The 19,404-nt window shown below is 36.2% G+C and overlaps 1 protein-coding gene across 5 annotated transcripts in view; it reads left to right on the forward strand.

Moving 5' to 3' along the window:
- Positions 1 to 19,404, forward strand: part of HEATR5A (HEAT repeat containing 5A) — a 123,264-nt gene that overhangs the window by 49,961 nt on the left and 53,899 nt on the right. For all 5 annotated transcript variants that reach the window (XM_070478052.1, XM_070478053.1, XM_020876793.2 and 2 more), the window contains 9 exons: positions 234 to 383; positions 1,043 to 1,217; positions 5,469 to 5,629; positions 6,867 to 7,122; positions 7,731 to 7,886; positions 9,293 to 9,543; positions 10,534 to 10,645; positions 14,096 to 14,248; positions 15,257 to 15,356. In XM_070478052.1, coding sequence (XP_070334153.1) covers positions 234 to 383; positions 1,043 to 1,217; positions 5,469 to 5,629; positions 6,867 to 7,122; positions 7,731 to 7,886; positions 9,293 to 9,543; positions 10,534 to 10,645; positions 14,096 to 14,248; positions 15,257 to 15,356 — 1,514 coding nt within the window. The remainder of the gene's footprint in view (positions 1 to 233; positions 384 to 1,042; positions 1,218 to 5,468; positions 5,630 to 6,866; positions 7,123 to 7,730; positions 7,887 to 9,292; positions 9,544 to 10,533; positions 10,646 to 14,095; positions 14,249 to 15,256; positions 15,357 to 19,404) is intronic.

The raw sequence follows: 19,404 nt of genomic DNA on the forward strand, positions 1-19,404 counted from the left end.
GAAGACCTGATGCACCCAAATACATAAGCTTTTTTTCCCCAAATTGAAGCATTAAAAAAATAGTAAACATGTGTAAAATAGAAATTTTTCATGTTTTTGAATGTCAGAATAGGTTGATTAGTTTGTATTAAAATCCTACTATTTCTCTAATATGTGACATAAATTTCAATGCTCAATGCTCTTTTTCACAGTGAATTTTTATTCCTGATCTTAAATTTTGCCCTCTTTGGTAGTCACAAGGTCGTTATGAGATTATGCTGAGTCTGCAAAACATACTGAATGGACTGGGAGCTGCTGCCACCCCTTGCCACAGGGATGTTTATAAAGCTGCTAGATCCTGCTTAACAGATAGATCCATGGCTGTTCGTTGTGCTGCTGCAAAGGTAAAACAGTCTAATATGCAGAATTTGTAAAAATTAGCATAAAGACAACTTAATCAGTTAATCCCAGTGAAAACACTAGTAACAGCTACATGATCTTAGAGCTGCTACCTTGTATTGAGGTGGGACTGTCTCATTTTAACATATGAGGAAACCGAGGCTGCAAGGGTTATGTGAATTTCCCAGGGTTCTTAAAGTAGTTAGCAGCACATTGTCAGAAGTGGGGAGGTCAAGTTGTCAGACTCCTAAGTATTCCTTCCATTCCACTGTCCCTCCTCTCTGTGGGTGTGTAAAATTTACCTGTAAGGTTTGTGTTGTTTGAAAGTGACCTTTGCTTTTATCATGCTGTCTTAACATGGTGGGTTAGATAGTGTTTATTTTGGAATTAGTCTCAAAATTGCTCATAGCCAACAGATAGCTTCTAAAGACATTTTTCATACCCCACTGAATTAGAAATGGGTCTTTGTGGACACATTGCTTTATATAGCGTAATTTTTATGGCTTTTTAGTAAGTATTGTCTTGTCCCTAAAGTCATTATTTAAAGACTTTGGATTTGTGTTTTCTTTTTGTTAGCTCTTGATAGATTCTTCAACTTATGTATATCTGAACCTGACATTTTATATTTTGTTTTTCACTAATTTCTTTTTTTTCAATTGGATAGTGTCTCCTTGAACTTCAGAATGAGGCTGTCTTTATGTGGAGTACAGACCTGGACAGTGTGGCCACACTATGTTTTAAATCCTTTGAAGGCTCCAATTATGATGTGCGGATTTCAGTTTCAAAACTACTAGGCACGGTGTTGGCTAAAGCCGTAATTTGTAAACACCCAGGAGCAGGTAAATTTATGTAATTGTTTTCATAATGTCTTCCATAACTTTTTCCCTGTTGATTTAAACAAACATATGTAGCATTACTGCTACTCATTATTACTTCTGAAAAGAGGCAAAATATCATACAGATTTTAGTTTGGAAACATTCAAAGTCCTCAGAGTTCATATTAAAATGATTCAGTGAAAGTTTAAGGAAAAACTTAAAAACTCTTAAATAAATGTGCTTTATTCAATTGTTGTCTTCCTCTACATCATGGCCTTTTTTTTTTTTTTTTTTTTTGGAGTAAGTTAATTGTGGAGTGTTACCCAGTAAGAAATAAGATCTGATTCTTGAGAATTTTTTTTTTAAGCAGCGTGCATCTGATTACATACATTTGGCTTGCCATCTTCTAGATTGGTATAAGGGAGCAATGATGTAAATAATTCCAAACAACGGGTACTTGAAATTTGCTATATTTGGATAGTTTAGATAAGTTGCCAGGGATTTATGGAATCTTTTAAAGTTACTTCTTGAGAACTTAGGTTCACACCTTAAGTCGTACTTTTATTTGCCTTGTCCATTCATTGTCCCACTTTCCTAACTATTTTATACCTTCATCTTCTCCTATATTACTTTCATTTGATGGCCTATCTTCCATAGGCTCCCCCTGCTAAATATACCACCTTCCAGCATCTATCTGCATATGCTCCACTGTTATTACGACTTTTCCCCTGTTATCAAGATGAATTATCTTCTATTAAAGCCTTATGTTCAACATGTGTTAGAGTTCATCCTCTCACCTGCTTGAGGACATAGCTGTAGGAAGTCTCCCCTCTCCTCCATCAACTTTTCCCTTTCTGTTGGTTCATTCCCTATAAAACACGCTCTTCTCCCCCCTCTCATCTTTAAAGGAAATTTTTTTTTCTTGTGTCTTCCCAGGCAACTGGAGCCCCATTTCTCTTGCCTTCACAGCAGAGTTCCTCAGAGGGGTTCTTGATATTCAGTTTTTAGTTTCTCTCTTCTTTGAAACCCACTTCAGTTAAGATTTTTCTCCAGTTGTCTCTCAAAAACTTATTTTTGTTAAGGTCATCAATGACCTCCGTGTTCATCCTTTATTCAATAAATAAAGAAGTATTTATTGAGGATTTATACCAGGCCATGAACTATTCTCAGCATGTAAGAGGTGTTATTGAACAGAACAGATTGAAAGCCCCTAACCTTTGCCGCTTCCGTTCTAGTATTTAGTCACGCTAAGCCAGTGGGCAGTTCTCTGCTGTCTTACTTCACAGCAGCAGTCAGCTTTCAGCAACATTTAACTCAGTTAATCTTCCTCCTCATCCTCTTTTCACTTGCCTTTTAGGGCCTCACACTGCCTTGGTTTTCTTTCCTCCTCTGTAGGAATTCCTTTTCAGTCTCTAATAATTCCTTGTCTCCTCAAAGAAGACACCCATTACCTAGTCCTTGATCTTCTCTTTATGTGGGCTCACTCTAGTGATCCCATCCAGCCTCTTAGCTTAAATACCATCTGTGCATCGGGGGTTCCTGTATTTATATCTTTAGCCCACACTCTTATACCTACCTGCCTGTTTGTCATCTCTGTTTGGATGTCTATTTGATGTTTTGACTTGTCTCAAGTGAATGTTTGCTCTCCCCTCCCCTATACATACACATACATACATGCTCTCCTTGCAGTTAGCAATCTTGTTAATCTAAGTTGATGACAGCTTCATCCCTGCAGGTGTTCAAGCAGCAATTTGGAAAGTCACCTTGAATCTTCTCTCTCACACTCAATAGCTGTTGTACCTATCAATATTAAAACTATCTAGAGTTGGGGCTCCATGGAGAAGTGGCTCATATGGTTGGGGCAATGACAGTCTGAGAATGAGCCTGGGACATTTTGTTGTGCCAAAAAAATAAGGGACGTCCAATGGCTAGCTTTCTGAAGACACTTCTGCTGGTCAAATCCAAGACAATATTAGAATTAATAATGATAGAAATAGACTATAACATGTTAAATAAAAAAGGAATCCATGAGTCTGTAATGAAAATAAGTAAATAAAGGAGAAGGGAAAGGTCTTTTTTTTTGCAGTGGGATGCCAACCAAAAAATTTAGAAGTAATGAATGTTAGATAATGACCTTTTGTAGTCATTATAGTAATAGTTTATGGAGATAAGAGTGTTCGGTGCATTCCGAAATGGGTTAGAGTTTATTTATACTGTCTTAAAGTAATACTTTAGCCACCTCATGTGAAGAGTTGACTCACTGGAAAAGACCCTGATGCTGGGCAGAAGGAGAAGGGGACGACAGAGAATGAGATGGCTGGATGGCATCACCGACTTGATGGACATGAGTTTGAGTAAACTCCGGGAGTTGGTGATGGACAGGGAGGCCTGGCGTGCTGTGATTCATGGGGTCGCAAAGAATTGGACATGACTGAGCAACTGAACTGAACTGAACTGAACTGAAAGTATCGCTACACAGGTGGCATAGTGATAATAAAGGGGAAAATGGTATTTTACAGTCGACAGGATTGACAGACACCTGATTCATGTATTCAAAGATAATACCACCAATATAGGGATAGACTGACATCAAGCCTGACATTCTTTCTGATACTATGTATCGGGAAATCTTACAGCATTACTTATGCAATTGAGAGCTTTTTTGTAACTATAACTAGCCATATATGTAGGCTTCAAAAATGAGAAAGTGATAAGGAAGATATGGAAGCTAGGAGAAGGGTACATGAGAATTTATTTTACTCTTCTTGCAGCTTTTTTGTGATTTTGAAATTTATCCTAATAAAATTTAAAACTATATAAGTATGTATACCAAGACTCCTGTTGTAACTACCTTGATCTAGCCTGTTGTAAGCTACCATCACCTGTTGGTTGTATTACTAAATCCTCCTAATGTTTTGGTTTTTTCTGCTTCCACCTTTGCCCCTCTATAGTCTTCTCTCAGCACAGAAGCAAAGTGACAGATGCCTTTACTGCTTTGCTTGAGGGTCTCCGCTTGCACCTTACTTTACTCACATCATTATTATAATGATCGACAAAGTCCTATATCTTCTGCTCTTGTACCATCCTCACACCCTGGCCCGTCTCCCACCAGAGAACTTACTGCACGTAAAAGATATCTGCTTTATTTTTTTGCGTTGCTTTTGATCACTCTCTGACATACTATTAATAGACGGTTCGTCATTTGTTATGTTTATTCTTGTCTCTCCTTTCTAGAATTTACAATCTGTGAGGGCATGGATTTTGTGCTGTTCACTAATGTTTCTTTCCATGTACTAGTATAGATTTTCATCTGTTTCATCTTTAGGCTGAGGAATTTATTTTTTGTTCATCTTGACTTGGATTAACAAAAGTTTATTTTGCCACTGCCTATGACTTATGTTGGTAATGAGGATCAGAGCTTGTGACCATCATTTTTTCAGAAGAATGAAAGGGTGAAAATTTTTTTTTTCTTTTTCCTTTTTTAAAAGGAGATACTCACAGGGAGAAACCCAACTATGTCAAACTGCAGACAAACTTAAAACATTCTGCCTAGTTAACCTGTTAATTACTGTAGCCTAAGGACTGACTGAGCAGTTTTAGTAAATATTAGCTTTGATTTCTTTAGAGACTGAGGATGTAACAAAAGTAATACTTACAGTTGAGAATTTTTAAAAAACATAATGTGGTGGTTACTTTAAGTTTCATTAGGAGTTGTAGAGCATTTAGAAAGATAACATTATGATTTTTGGCCTTTTTAGTATTTCAAAAGAATTTTCAAAGTGTTACATAGCGTTTTCTGTTTATTTATTTACTTGACCGTGCCAGGTCTTAATTGCGGCATGTGGGATCTAGTTCCCTAACCAGGGATTGAACTTGGACCGCCTGCACTGGTAGCATAGAGTCTTAGCCACTGGACTACGGGGAAGTCTCTATAGCATTTTCACTCTTGGAGAACTAGGGCAGCTTATTTATGTTTCCCCTTGGTTTAGAAGACTGTTAGCCTTTTAACTTGAGGGCAAGAGAGCAGTAGGTCATAATCTCAAAGTGGCATAGGCTTTAAGATGTCATTGACATGATACATCAGAGTCCATTATGATTTGGCCTCTGAACACTTTTGTGACTTTATGTGTTACTGTGTGTAATGTCCTGTAAATTCTGCCTTTTGTTTGGATTTTTAGTTTATTTTTCTTCCTGTTAACATGCTGTTCAAGATTATGCATTAACATTTAGTCTGTAAAACAGAATTACATGTTTTGTTCTGTTCTTTGTTATAGCAGCCTCACGTCAGAGCAGTCGCAGAGTATCACTGGAGGAAGTTCTGGAATTACTAGGAACAGGGTTCCTGCGTGGGAGTTCAGGATTTCTTCGAGCCAGTGGAGATATGCTGAAAGGAACCAGTTCAGTCAGTAGGGATGTTCGAGTTGGAGTTACTCAGGTTAGAATCACAAACCAGTGTCTAAATGTAATTCTTAGCTGCCCTGATGAACGTTTTAGTATCTGACTCCAGGCAGAAGTGATACTGTGCCAGGTCATCACCTATGCTCTCATGTTTATAAATAGATGTGGTGAGGCCAAAACACTTTATGAAAAAGCTAGATTACAAGTAAGAGAAGCCTGTTTATGCAAAGCCACTAAATACGCTATTACAGTGTATTTTCAGTTCGTAATGATGGGAGACTTGTTTATTTATTTCCTTTGAAACATTAACATTTTTTTGTTTGTTTCCAGACCTTGGGCTTCTCTGTGTCTTGTGTTTTCACATGTTTTCCATTGTGTTTTTGTGTGCTTATACAGTTCAGATTTAGGCTGTTAGGTACATAATATTCAGCGTGGGCAATATTATATTTCTATCTTACATGGTTTCTACTTCTAAATAAAGATTATGGAATTGTAATCTCCTTAAGTGCTCAAATTCTTGGTCCTAAACAAAACATAAAAAGCTAAACCTTGGGAAAAGGGTTTTGAATAAGACAATATAGAGGTCTTTGCATTGTTTCTTTGAATTATCTTATTTTCTAAATGTCATTGTGGTTCAAAGTAAACACACACACATATATATTTTTAATTCACATATAATCCCTATTGTTTTATACTGTATGATATTAGAGTTCATGAAAATATAAGCTGTCCCAGCATAACTATAAACTGTTTTTAAAAAACAGATTGCATGAGATAACTACTCTCTGTATCTCTAGAGTAAGGCAAACTATTAGCATTAATGAAAATAAAGAATAGTGATTCATCACTATAAACTTTCTTTACCGGTTCTAGAACTGAATTCCCTTGGAGTTATGGTATTAGACCATAGTTAATTCTTACATTGTGTTTGTTTGATTTGGATTTTCTTCTTCAGAATGTTAAAGAGCTTGAATGCTTTGTTTGGAAAAGTCACAGGCACATTTTACTGATTAGCTAGCTCTACTGGCTGTCCTGAAACCTTGCAGTCTGACCAAAATAAAATACAGGCAGAAATCTCAGTTGAAAGGCTAGGTACTTCAATTTTGGCTTAACAAACAAAAAATTGTACAATATTTATATAGTTAAAGTGGCTACATAAATGAGGAAAAACTAAAAAATATTAATGAATTCTGCATATTAACATGGAAGACATGACATTAATACAGAATTGAAATTATTTCATTTTTAAGATAAAACTCATTTCTATTTTTTAGGCTTATGTGGTGTTTATTTCAACACTAGGAGGAGCGTGGCTAGAGAAAAATTTTGCTGCCTTTCTTTCTCATATCCTAAGCCTGGTTTCCCAGTCGCACCCTAAGGCCACCCAAACTCAAATTGATGCTGTCTGCAGTCGTCGTTGTGTTTCATTTATCCTTCGAGCTACTGTTGGAGGCCTTCTTGGAGAAAAGGCTCAAATTGCTGCTGCTAAGGATATTTGCCAGGCTCTCTGGAAGTTAAAGAAAGTTATGGGTATGGATCTCCTAAGACAGTCTGTTTTAGAACACTGCTAAAGAAAGTGTCCCTTTGGAAAAGCTGGACTGGTATATAATTATATTAATACAAAAGAAGCCACTTTTATAATACAGGTCAGTTTTTTTAGAGTAGAGCAGTCTATGATAGATGAGACATAAATTATCTAATACAGATATATATAATACATGTATTATATAGATGTCCTGATCTTAGACGATGGTGGATAATAGTTCCTTAGAATTCATAGTCTTTCTATACAAGTTAAGATACATTCTCTTTAAAACAGTTAGTTCATCTCAGTTCTTGTACTGTCTGAAGTCCGCTCCCTTTCAGGGCCACTTGCTTAAAGAGTGATAAGGCATCTATAATCAGGTTGCTTGAACTAAATTGATTATGTTAGTTCAGTTCTTCCTCTGTAGATGCAAGTCCCCATTTAAGCATTTTAGTTACTGCCTCAAGTATTTCATATATATCAAGTGGAGGTATTTTTTACCTTTATATGTTTCTACTCCTAATACCTATCGCCTGTAATACATTTTAATAAAACAGTTGTATAGATAAGTTAAATAAATAAAATGCCTAGTTAATTGTCTTACTTCTATCAGATGCTGTAATGAGTGATGGTAATTTGGAAACGCGGCTCGGCTCTGCTGATGTAGCTGCCAGCCAGCATATGCTGGTGTGTGCTTTACAAGAACTTGGAAATCTCATATACAGTCTCGGCACCACGGCTGCACCTTTGTTACAGGATTCGAGTGCAGGTATCTTGTTTGTGACTAGTCTGAATACTTTGTTTTCACTTTTCCTTTTAGACAACTTTTCTCCAAGAAAGAAAAGCTCCTTCATATCACTCATTTATTATAGATTTATTAGGGTCATTTTATGAAATATAGATAATCAAGATTATATAAAATATGTATATATTTGATTTTTTTTTTCTTTTAGCTTTTATAGCTAAAGATTGTTTTCTAGGTCTCTTCTTTCTGGAGACCTGGAGAACCCCCTTTCTGGAGATATTTAAGATAACATGGAAAAATGGAGAAGTAATCCTGAACTTATATCTTTCATCTGCAGTGAAAGTATTAGTTTCTATATGGTACATGTAATTTACCTCCTCAAAGGTCTTCTAAGCATTCTCTTTTCTTTCTCTTTGAAAATTATTGAGAGATAATTCACATACTGTAAAATTCACCGGCTTAAAGTACAGTTAGGTGGTTTTGGTGTATTCACAAAGTGGTACAACCACCACCACTGTCTAATTTCAGAATATTTTCATTATCCCAAGGAGTCCTACACCCATTAGCAGTCATTTCACATTTCCTTTCCTACAGCCCTGATAACCACTAATCTATTTTCTGTCTCTATGGATTTGTGTATTCTGGACAAGATTTAATATGAATAGAATCATATAGCATGTGGCCTTCTGTGATAGGCTTCTGTTGTGTAATTACTATTTAAAATCATCTTTAATGGCTTTTGTCCTTTGACTGTGATACACAATTCCTGCTAGCTAGAGTTTACATTATATTTGGTTTGTATGCAGTTCATTTTAGGGCATATATTGGTGAGGTAGCAGGCGACACAAACTGTTACATGTTATGATGAAGGTGTAGGTTGAACTGAAGCAGCACAGACTTTCCTCCTCACTGGTGGTGGCATTTGCATTTCACTGTCTTCATAGTGGCTTAGTAGCCTTCTGGGACCTAGTGAAGCTTTGATTTTGTTCACCATTTTGTTCTCAGGTAAGAGCAATTTGGTGGATAGGGAGAATACTAATTACATAGATAAATATGCCAGAAAGGACTTAAAAGAAAAGGAGGCTGACCTAAAATGTGACATTTCTCAACGTGTTTTTGTTATTAATTTCTAGTACCAAATTAATGATCTCAGATCAAGTAAGCAGAACATTGACTTATTTGGAAAATAAAAATTTCCTTTGTTTACTGACTTAATTTAACCCAGTTTTCATGCAGTGTATTAGTAGAAGTAATTCTTGCGTACAACAAATTATAATTATGTAACACTTAATTTTTAAAATTCTGATTGACTTTTGATAAAGATAATGTATTTTAAATCCATGTGGCTGCATACTCTTTTGGCTGTTCTGTGACAACTTGATTTCTGCAGCTGAGTCAGAAATTTTTGTTTGTTTATTCCGTCCTTGCAGGCATCCTTGACAACGTCATTTCAGTTGCTCTTCACCCTAGCGTTTCCGTTCGACTCGCAGCCGCGTGGTGTCTGCGCTGCATTGCCGTGGCGCTCCCTTCCTACCTGACGCCGCTCTTAGACCGTTGCCTCGAAAGGCTGACTGTGCTCAAGTCTTCGCCTGAAGCGGTGACTGGCTTTAGCTTTGCTGTGGCAGCTCTGCTTGGAGCGGTGAAACACTGTCCTCTAGGAATCCCTCATGGGAAGGGCAAGGTAATGGTTTCATTCCTCACATACGATAGTGGCGTTGGCGTTTCAAGCATTTCCGAAAACCGTCGTTGTCTTCGTGTGTGTCAGCCAGCAAGAACCGTTCACGACAGGCTTCTAGCTCTCAGCTCTACTGCTGCTTAGTGTTATTAATGGAATAACTGTGGAAAATGAAGGGATGGGCAGAAATACCACGTCCACACTTAAACGGGAGCTGGGTTTAGTGCCTTTTGTCAGAAATACCTCCGGTAAGATACTTTGTTCCCGAAGGCTTTTTTCTTTTTTTTTGGTCATATATTCAGCTCTGCCATTCCCGTCTCCAGGGTATCTTCCTGACAAAGGGATCGAACCTGGGTCTCCCGCATTGCAGGCAGATTCTTTACCGTCTCAGCCACCAGGGAAGCCCATATGTACTCTGTGAGCATACATTATCCATAAATGTGAAATAGCCTGTTTCTCCCTTCTTTTGTTTTAAAACACTATTTCTTAGACTTTTAAAAATACAACATTTTAAATTAATCCCACTTTACTGTGAAACTGCTTCATTGTGAAATTATTGAATACTTTTAACTATGGTTATATAGTATTCTGCCTCTGGAAAGACTGTTAGCCACAGTAGTGTGAAAAATTTTTAAATGAGTTTCCTGTAATCAGATTTTCTTTAAAAGTCAATTCAAATTTTAGACAGCTTGAACAGTTGTACAATGTTTTCATGTGAGCTCTATAAAGAATTACAGGGTTGCTGTGTACGCAGTTGGGGTTGCTGTGTACAGTCTAGTGTACCAGTGTTTATCCTGGGAACCTTACCCCTTCTTCATTTCCTTTATGATATTGTCCTGTGGTATGGTGTATGTGAATGATTATCTTTTATCATGTACTTTTATTATGTGTAAGAATTAATTCTTCAGGAGACTGTTATTATTAGTTGCTCTCATTTGTCAAGTTACCTATAAACTGATACGCTTGTTTTCACCTTATTCTTCTATACATCAATAGATTATTATGGCGTTAGCAGAGGATTTGCTGTGTTCTGCTGCTCAAAACAGCCGCCTTTCAGCTCAGCGCACACAGGCCGGGTGGCTGTTGATTGCTGCGCTGATGACCTTAGGTAACACTTTTGTGGGGGGCTTACAAAACTACAGGTTACTTGGTGTTTTCTGAATATAAATATTCTAATGTATGATTTGATAAGACTAACTTAAAGTTGGATATATACCAGAATTTAAATATTCATATAAACATTTTTCTCCTAGCAGACACCTTAAGAAACCATATATTTATTTTATCTAATTCTCAGAATGTTTTCAGATGTCCTTATTTGAAATTCTCTTTAAGACCAGTATATGAGCCTTAGATAGGATAAGCCAATTTGATCAGCTTTCACACTTAACTCTGGTTTTTCCCAAAATCATTCATCTCTATCTTCATGAGATAAATTTTTCCACAATATAAAGATAGGCAAGAGAACATATGATAGCCCATGAATCCAGTTCTGTAATTGTTCTGAGAATCAGTGACACTAATAAGGTGATTACATTGATGAGGATAGGGCACGTTTAAATTGTATTTATTAAAAAATTAGTAATTATTTTATGATCATGACTATTATATTTACATCCAATAACTTTAAAACTCAGTTTTATGACTTTATTAAAGCTATACTCTAATTTTCTTTTTATAGTTGTTTGGTTTATTTTTAGGATATAAAACGTGATGGATTTGACCATTTGACACTGCTTATGTAATTTGATCTAAAAGGTGCTTAATTAAAATAAGCAATCATAAATGAAGAGCCACTTTAAGTAGTGTTTTTGAGGTGATTAAAAAGACTTACTGGACTACCTCAGAGTTCAGCCTATGGGCCAAATCTGGCTGGCCACCTATTTCATACAGCCCATTAGCTAAGAATGGTTTTTATGTTTTTCATAGTATAAAAACAAAAAGAGTGTTTTGTGATACATGAGAAATATATGAAAGTCCGTCTTCAGTGTGCATAAATAAACTTTTTGTTAAATACAACCACCATTGTTAGTTTATATATTGTTTCTAATGTTCAGGCCCTGCACTGGCAGAATTGAGTAACTGCGGCAGAGATGGTATGACTTTCAAAGCCAAAAATGTTTACTCTCTGGGCCTTAATAGAAGTGCTTGTTGGCCCCTGGCATAGACAATGATTTCACAATGTGATGGGAATAATGTGGTCAAACTTTTATTTACTTTTGTCTAGATGTTTCTTGCCTGCCGTATTGATTATTCTTGGTTAATTAAAGGAGAAAATAAACTACTTAATAAATATAATGTTTTAATGAATGACAGCTTTCAAAATAGGGTAATCCCATTGGAAAAAGACTACAAGAGAGCCTTTGTATAAGGGATTAGTGCATCCTGTTTTGTTCATATTCATATTCAACATACCAAAAGGATAGGAAAATTGATTTTTTTTTAATTGTTTTCTTGGGCTTTTTAAAAAAATACATTATTCTTTCACTTTATTATCTGTTTTTAGAATGTGTTACTATCCTGATTTCAAAGATGAGTGAGATTTTGCTTTTAGGTATCATTATGAACTCAGAGACTTTTATATATTTATGTGTTTCAGTCCATTGCAGTCATTTTTCCTTTGATCCTCAGATTGTCTTACCTTTAGTCATTGGGAGCCCCTACTAGTTGGTTCCTATGTCCTTTGTTTTGTTTTTAATTTTTGGTTGCACTGGGTCTTCGATGCTGCGCGAGGGCTTTCTCTACTTGCAGCAGGTGGGGGCTACTCTAGTTGTGGTACATGGGCTTCTCATCACGGGGGCATCTCTTATTGCAGAACACAGGTTCTAGGTATGTGGGCTTCAGGAGCTGCAGCACATGAGCTCAGTAGTTGTGGGTAACAGACCTTAGAGCATGTGGGCTCCAGTAGTTGTGGTGCACGGGCACAGTAGTTCTTCTATGACATGTGCAGCCTTCCCCGACCAGGGATCGAACCCATGTGCCCTGAATTTGCAGGCGGATTCTTATCCACTGTACCACCTGGGAAGGTCCCCTGTGTCCTTTTAACATGAACCTAGTGTTCTTTTGATAACATCTTTATTTTTGGCATGATAGGATGTCTCAGCTTTTACATCATAATTTCTGCCTCAGCTTACAGCCGGTGGTTTCTCCAAGGAGCTCTGATTATATTTAGTGGAGTGGAATTTAGGTGACAGTCTGAGTGCTTTATTAATTTTTGCCTGGCAGTTTTAACACCTCTTTTGCATTTTCAGCATTTTCTTCACCATTCACTGTAGTTTTCATTGTCATTTTTCATATATTCACTATTCTGAACTAACATAAACTCAGACCACACTTAAATCCATTTCTCAAATGTGAACATTTTTAACCCCTTTTTGCTACACTTTTCAGTTTCTCTGATGCCATATTAGTGCCTTTGATTCAGTTGCAGGCATCTACACATGTGTTTGGTTTTTGTTAGATCCAATGTTATTCTTGGTGTGAATAAACTCATTCTGGTTTAACTTTGTAAGTACTACAAGCTCAATGTTTATTAACTTGCTTTACATACACTTCTGAAATAAATTATCCTCATACCTCTCTGAAAAGTGATGCAACTTTGTTCACTGTTGAGTTAGTGAGATCTTAAGGGCAAATACTGTGAAACTTTTTTTTAACTGTGGATATTCCCAGTGACAGCATACCTGCTCTGTTTTTTGGTGTCTGACTACATTTTGCATTCAGAATTTCCTCTATTCCCACAGCCCATTGTATGTGAGTGTGCCTGTGTGCACACTCACAGAAACCTTTTAAAGTCACTTATTCCTAATTGCCCTATTCCAGTTTCCTTATTTTATCCCAGCCCTAGGATGTTTTTAGTACTACTTCATCAAAGAAAGTAATGAGCAAGGAGTGAATATGGCTTATTTTTGCTGTATTCAGTTTATAAATGTTGTTCTGAAATCTTTAGAAAAAAAAAATTCCCTTTGGATTTAATCACGTCTGATTTTTGACCTGGAGCAAGTTGCTATCACAAGTTAGAATTAGGGTACTTCCCTGGTGATCCAGTGGTTAAGACTGGGCTCCTACTGCAGGTGGCCCTGGGATTGATCCTTTGTCAGTGGTTTGGATCCCACGTGCCACAACTAAGACCTAACGAAGCCAAATAATAAGTATTTTTTAAAAGAACTACTCTCAGGAGACAGTGTTATTTGTTACTGAAACAACAGGACTTCGCATTAATGCAGGTACATTAGTTTTTTAGGCTCAAATCTTTGGAGATAAACAGTGCAGGTTGTTCTAGCTTCATTTTACAGTGCAAAGAAATTGAGGTTTAAAGAGGTCACAGCAGTAGAAGAGCAGAGTTCAGAGCCCAGACTTTGCTGTCAGTTCCTCGTTTTTCATCTCTGTACTCCAGTGCCTTCAGATAAGTCACTGATCCAGTGGTACATTCGTTGGAACCAGAGGGACGAAGTAATCCAGCAGGAGTGGATTAAAATATGTTTCTTTTAAGAGGGAAGGGTCTTAAAGAGTAACCAGTTCGGGTTCTTGTACAAGTGACACGTTGAATAAATTACAGGTCCTGCATTTGTCGGTCATCACCTTGCTCGAGTACTGCTCTTGTGGAAGTGTGTCTTCCCGGTGTCTGCTGAAGATCTAGAATCAGAAAAGAGCCGAGGAGACTCCTTCACGTGGCAGGTAACCTTGGAAGGACGCGCTGGTGCTCTCTGTGGTAGGTTGAGTTTAGTCTTTCTCTCCCTTTCCTCTGGCTTTTTCCGTCTTTTAACTTCACATACTTGTATGTTTTAACTTTCGGGGGAGAATCTGCTTCTGGTGATTTTCATTATTGAAATAATTGATTTGTTGGCAATTATTATAACAGAAGTATGATGTAAAAAGCCAAATTTAAGCATTCTTCTCCTTGGGATATTTTATTATAATATGGTCTACTTGAGACATGTCAAGATTTCCTTGTGTTAAGTGGGCATTCATTTCTCGTTTCAGAAAAACTGGGGTTGAAGTCAATTAATATTGACTAAGTATGGTTTCTATTTAGCTTTTTATTTATATATGAAAGTTGTACCCTTCTACAACACATAGACCATTAAGAATAGTATCCACACTGAAAATTTGAGCTAAGGAAAAGACATGGAAGCACAGACTCTTTTTCTGAAGCACATTTTCTTAACAAACATCTTTTTTAAGAGTAAAAATGGCATGAATAAACAAAACCAAAATCAATGCTTCCTTTAAACTGAGTCTAAATTGTAAATATTCGCTTTATTCTATATATGTTTCTATATATATATTCTATATATACATATATTCTATATATGTCTTTCATACTCCTTATGAAAACTTATATGTTTCAGGTAACATCTGTAAAACCTAACACGCTGACTTAAAAGTCAACCGGGTTCCTCAGAACTAGTGTAGAATTGGTAGACTTGAAGGTCTACTTCTGAGTTTAAGGGCTGAGTAAAACCCCAAGAAAGCAACATTTTGTTGATTTGGTTTTCGGTCTCTTAGTAATCGTAGGAAGTTTGATTTGTTTTTTTGTTTGTTTTTTCATTTTCACTGGAGGTAGAAAACACTAGGTTCCTATTTTCACTAGAGTTTCAGTAATTTTTTTGGTTTTCACACATTTCTTCTTAAAAAAATGCGAGTGCTGTACCAAAATTGAATGCTTTTTTCATGCTTCATTACATTCTGCTAAGTAAAGGTCTGTTCTGTTTTTCAGCTATCAAGAGCTTTGTTGCCCACTGCGGTGATCTCCTTACTGAGGAAGTAATTCAGCATCTTGTTCCACCACTTCCTTGCGCTGTGGATTTGCTAACTCAGTAAGGATCCGCTATTTAGATTTGATACAGATTTTTAATAGGAATCAGTTACCCTCTGGTTATGTAATATTTTATGAAGTACATTAATGAGGCCAAATTTCTGTAGTTGGTGAATGATTTTCCATTTGTAGAGGAAGGTAAACAGTTACATGATTTTTTTTTTTTTAGGGTAGGATCTTGAAAAATACATATTAAAAGGGAAGGAAAGTTACTTGGTGGATAATGTATCTTCCATACAGTCAGATTTAATCAAGAAAGTAAATATTAAGCCTGTTAACCTTTTCAGGTATGCGTTTTATTGGTTTGTTAGTGCTGTTCTGTGTTCTTAAGAACCAGATGTTTGTTAACAGTTTCCGTTTTTTGTTGTTCATATTTTTCATGTTTGATTTATATTTTTTAAAATACAATTTATGTCATGGTCACTAATAATTTCCCAATTAATGAAATGTACAGTTTAGGGAAAGACTGTCCAAAAAGTGTTTAATAATACAACATTTTATGTATATGGAAAAATACATGTGCAACTTCCTATGAAACTATAATTATTTTAAAGTAAAAAGCTGAAGAAAATTCTAAAATAAGAAAAATACAGTTCAGACTGTGGCTTGTAAAGCATAACAGTAAAGTGAACTCCTCTGAGTTCAGCACGCTGGCACAGAGGTTAATGAATGTTTTGGTAACGGACTAGAGAGTAAATATTTTAGGCTTTTCAGTTCAGACAGTCTGTGTTGCACCTGCTCAGTTCTGTTGTAGCTTAAAAGCAATCATAAAAAAAAAAAAGCAATCATAGCTAATCTGTGAATGAATGAATGCAGCTGTGTTCCGGTAAAACTTTATTAATAATAAGGGGAAGTGGGCCCAAATTAGCTATCCCTGGACTAGAACACTGGTAACTTTTGAAGTTTTATCTCTATGCTCCTCTTTAATACCACTCTTTCTGCCCTACTTTTGAGGTGATCACTATCTTGAATTTTAGAGCTGTCATTTTCTTGCATTTTTCAAAAGTATATCACATATACATGTTTCCCTAAACAGTTCCTTGTTTAGTTTTGCTTGGTTTTGACTAGACAGATGGTATCATATTGTTTCTGAGGCTTAACTTGTTTTACTCAATATGATATTTCTAAAATTCCTCTACATGCAAGTATGTTCTTTTTGATTGCTGTTTAATATTTAATTGAATATACAGCAACTTACCCTCCTGATCAATGAAATAACCAAACTATTTTCCAAAATTTTTTCATATGTATATCCATAGTAAATGAGAGTACCCTTCAATCTACTTCTTCACCAACACTTAACTCAGATAACAACGCTTGCTTAATCCAACAGGTGTAAATTGGTATCTCGTTATGATCTTATATGTATCTGATTCCTGATGCTTTGTCATACTATATGTTTATTGTTCCTCACTATGTCTATGAAATCCTTATGCATATATTTACCTATTTTTAGGTAAAATAGTGATTTGATTAACAGACATTCTTTTTTTTTCTTGGCTGCACCACATGTCTTGTGGAATCTTAAGTTTCCTGACCAGGGATCGAACCTGTGCCCTGCAGACATTCTTAATTTAAATGTCAGATTTATCAGTCTTTTACTTCTTGGTTAGTACTTCCTATCTTTTGATTTATAAAATATATCTGCATGGTTATAAATATGCTTTTTTTTTTCTCTCTCTCTAAAATGTTTAAGGTTTTTGTCTTTCACATTTGTGTTTAATCCATCTGGAATTTATTTTTGTGTTTGGAGTGACATAGGGTTCCAATTTCATTCTTTTTTAATGTGGATAACATATTGCCCCATAATAAAGAAATCCATGCTTCCTCTCTCTGGTAAATGCCAGAGCACAGTCTGTTTCTGTATTTTCTTACCATATTCCATTGATGTGTTCGCCCATTTCTGTGCCCATACTACATAATAATAAGTTTTAGTGTCTGCTGGGCAAACTTTTTGGCCTTTTTCATCATTAGGCACAATTTGGCCTTTTTGCAGTTTTGATTAACTCCTGTTGAAATTTTAATTGGAGTTAAACTGAGTCTATAGATAAACTTGAAGATAACTGACCTTTTTATAATATGCATAAACATAATACCTCTACTATTGTTGAGGTTGTTACAAAGTATAAAATTTTACTATGTGAAAGTCTTACATGTCTTTAAAAGAATTTATTCCTAGCTAGTTACTTCCTATTTTTCTTTGCGTTTATTAAATAAGTATGTGGGAGTGAAAATGTGTGTGTCTGTATAATCTCTTTATTGCTAGTGTATTAAAAAACATAATTGACCTTATATCCAGCTGCCTTGCTAAATTTTCCTATATCAAGCATTTGTAGATTCTTTAGGATTTCTCCCTTTATGGTATTTATTCATACATTCATTTGTGTTCTCTCTCTCCCCTATGTGCTAACCAGATGACTTGACTACAATTTAAAACGGAATAGAAGTGGCTTATTAAAGGGAATGCTTCTTATGTTTCACAAATAAGAATAATGTTTGTGACAGGCCTTTTATTTTATTATTTAGTTTCTTTTTGATTGCATTGGGTCTTTATTGCTGCACACTGGCTTTCTCTAGTTGTGGTGAGCAGAGGCTGCTCTGTGAATCACAGGCTGTCGGTACACAGGCTCAGTACTTGTGGCTCACAGGCTCTAGAGCTCACACAGGCTCAGTAGTTGTAGCCAGTGGGCTTCATTGGGTTTTGATTTTTTTTTTTTAATTTCATTTATTTATTTATGGCTTTACCGTGTCTTTGTTGCTGCATACGAACTTTCTCTAGTTGTAGCAAAAAGGGATCTACTCTCTAATTGCAGTACATGAGCTTCTCATTGTGGTGGCTTCTCTCGTTGCGGAGCATGGGCCTCAGTGTTTATGGTATGTTGGCTTAATTGCCCTGTGGGATTTGGAATCTGCCTGGACCAGGGATCAAACTCGTGTCATGAGCTTTGGCAGCTAGATTTTCTTAACCGCTGGACCACCAGGAAAGTCCAGTTCTGATTTTTATAAAGTGGTTTAATCTGATAATTTTAATGTAACGAATTTTACTGGCTAATTTTTCACTAGGTTGCATTCTTGAGATAATCTGAGCGTGGAAATAGTTATCCGTTTTTGTAAATTTATGGATTTAGTTTGCTTATGTCTGGGATTCTTCACATATATTTAATCAGTGAGACTGCCCTATACTTTTATTTCTTGTGCTGCACCCCTCAGGTTTTCATTAATGTTATACTAGCTAGGTCCTCTTGCCTGGAAAATTCCATGGAGAGAGGAGCCTGGTGGGCTACAGTCCATGGGGTCTTGAACAGTCACACAACTGAGCGACTTCACTTTCACTTCACTTTCATGCATTAGAGAAGGAAATGGCAACCCACTCCAGTATTCTTGCCTGGAGAATCCCAGGGACGGGGGAGCTTGGTGGGGTGCTGTCTATGGGGTCGCACAGAGTCGGACACGACTGAAGCGACAGCAGCAGCAGCAGCCTCATGGAATGAAGTAGGTGAATGTTTTATAAGGAGGAGCTTTTAGAAGATTGAAATTATGTGTCACATGAAACCATTTGTAAAACAGTCTGGACCTGCTGTTTGATTTGTGGGAATTTTTTTAAACTACATAGTTCATTTCCTTAATTGCTTTAACTATTTGAGATCTGGCTTGGGGTTTTGTTTTGCTTGTTTGTTCGATTTTTCCACAAATTTTCCCATTGCATCTTAAACTTCAAACTTTTTGGCATGAAGTTTTTCTTAGTATTCTCTTATTTCTTTAATGTCTGTTATATCTGTCATGTCCCTTCATCAGTTTCTGATAAGTTTCCATTATGCCTTCTCTTCTGTTTTTCCTGACCCATCTCATGAGAGGTTTTTTTTTAATTCATTTATACAAAAAGTAACTGTTTATGTTGAACTTGTTTCCTGTTTCATTAATTATCACTTGTCATTACTCCTGTTTCTTTAAATTCTTTTTCTAACACCTTAATTTGAAAGCTTAGCTTGTTGAATTTCTTATAATTCCTTTAATATAAGCTAAGGTCATAAATTTCCCTGTAAGGATCC

Source organism: Odocoileus virginianus, chromosome 16 (assembly GCF_023699985.2).
Source record: "Odocoileus virginianus isolate 20LAN1187 ecotype Illinois chromosome 16, Ovbor_1.2, whole genome shotgun sequence".
NCBI classification, from domain to species: Eukaryota; Metazoa; Chordata; class Mammalia; order Artiodactyla; family Cervidae; genus Odocoileus; species Odocoileus virginianus.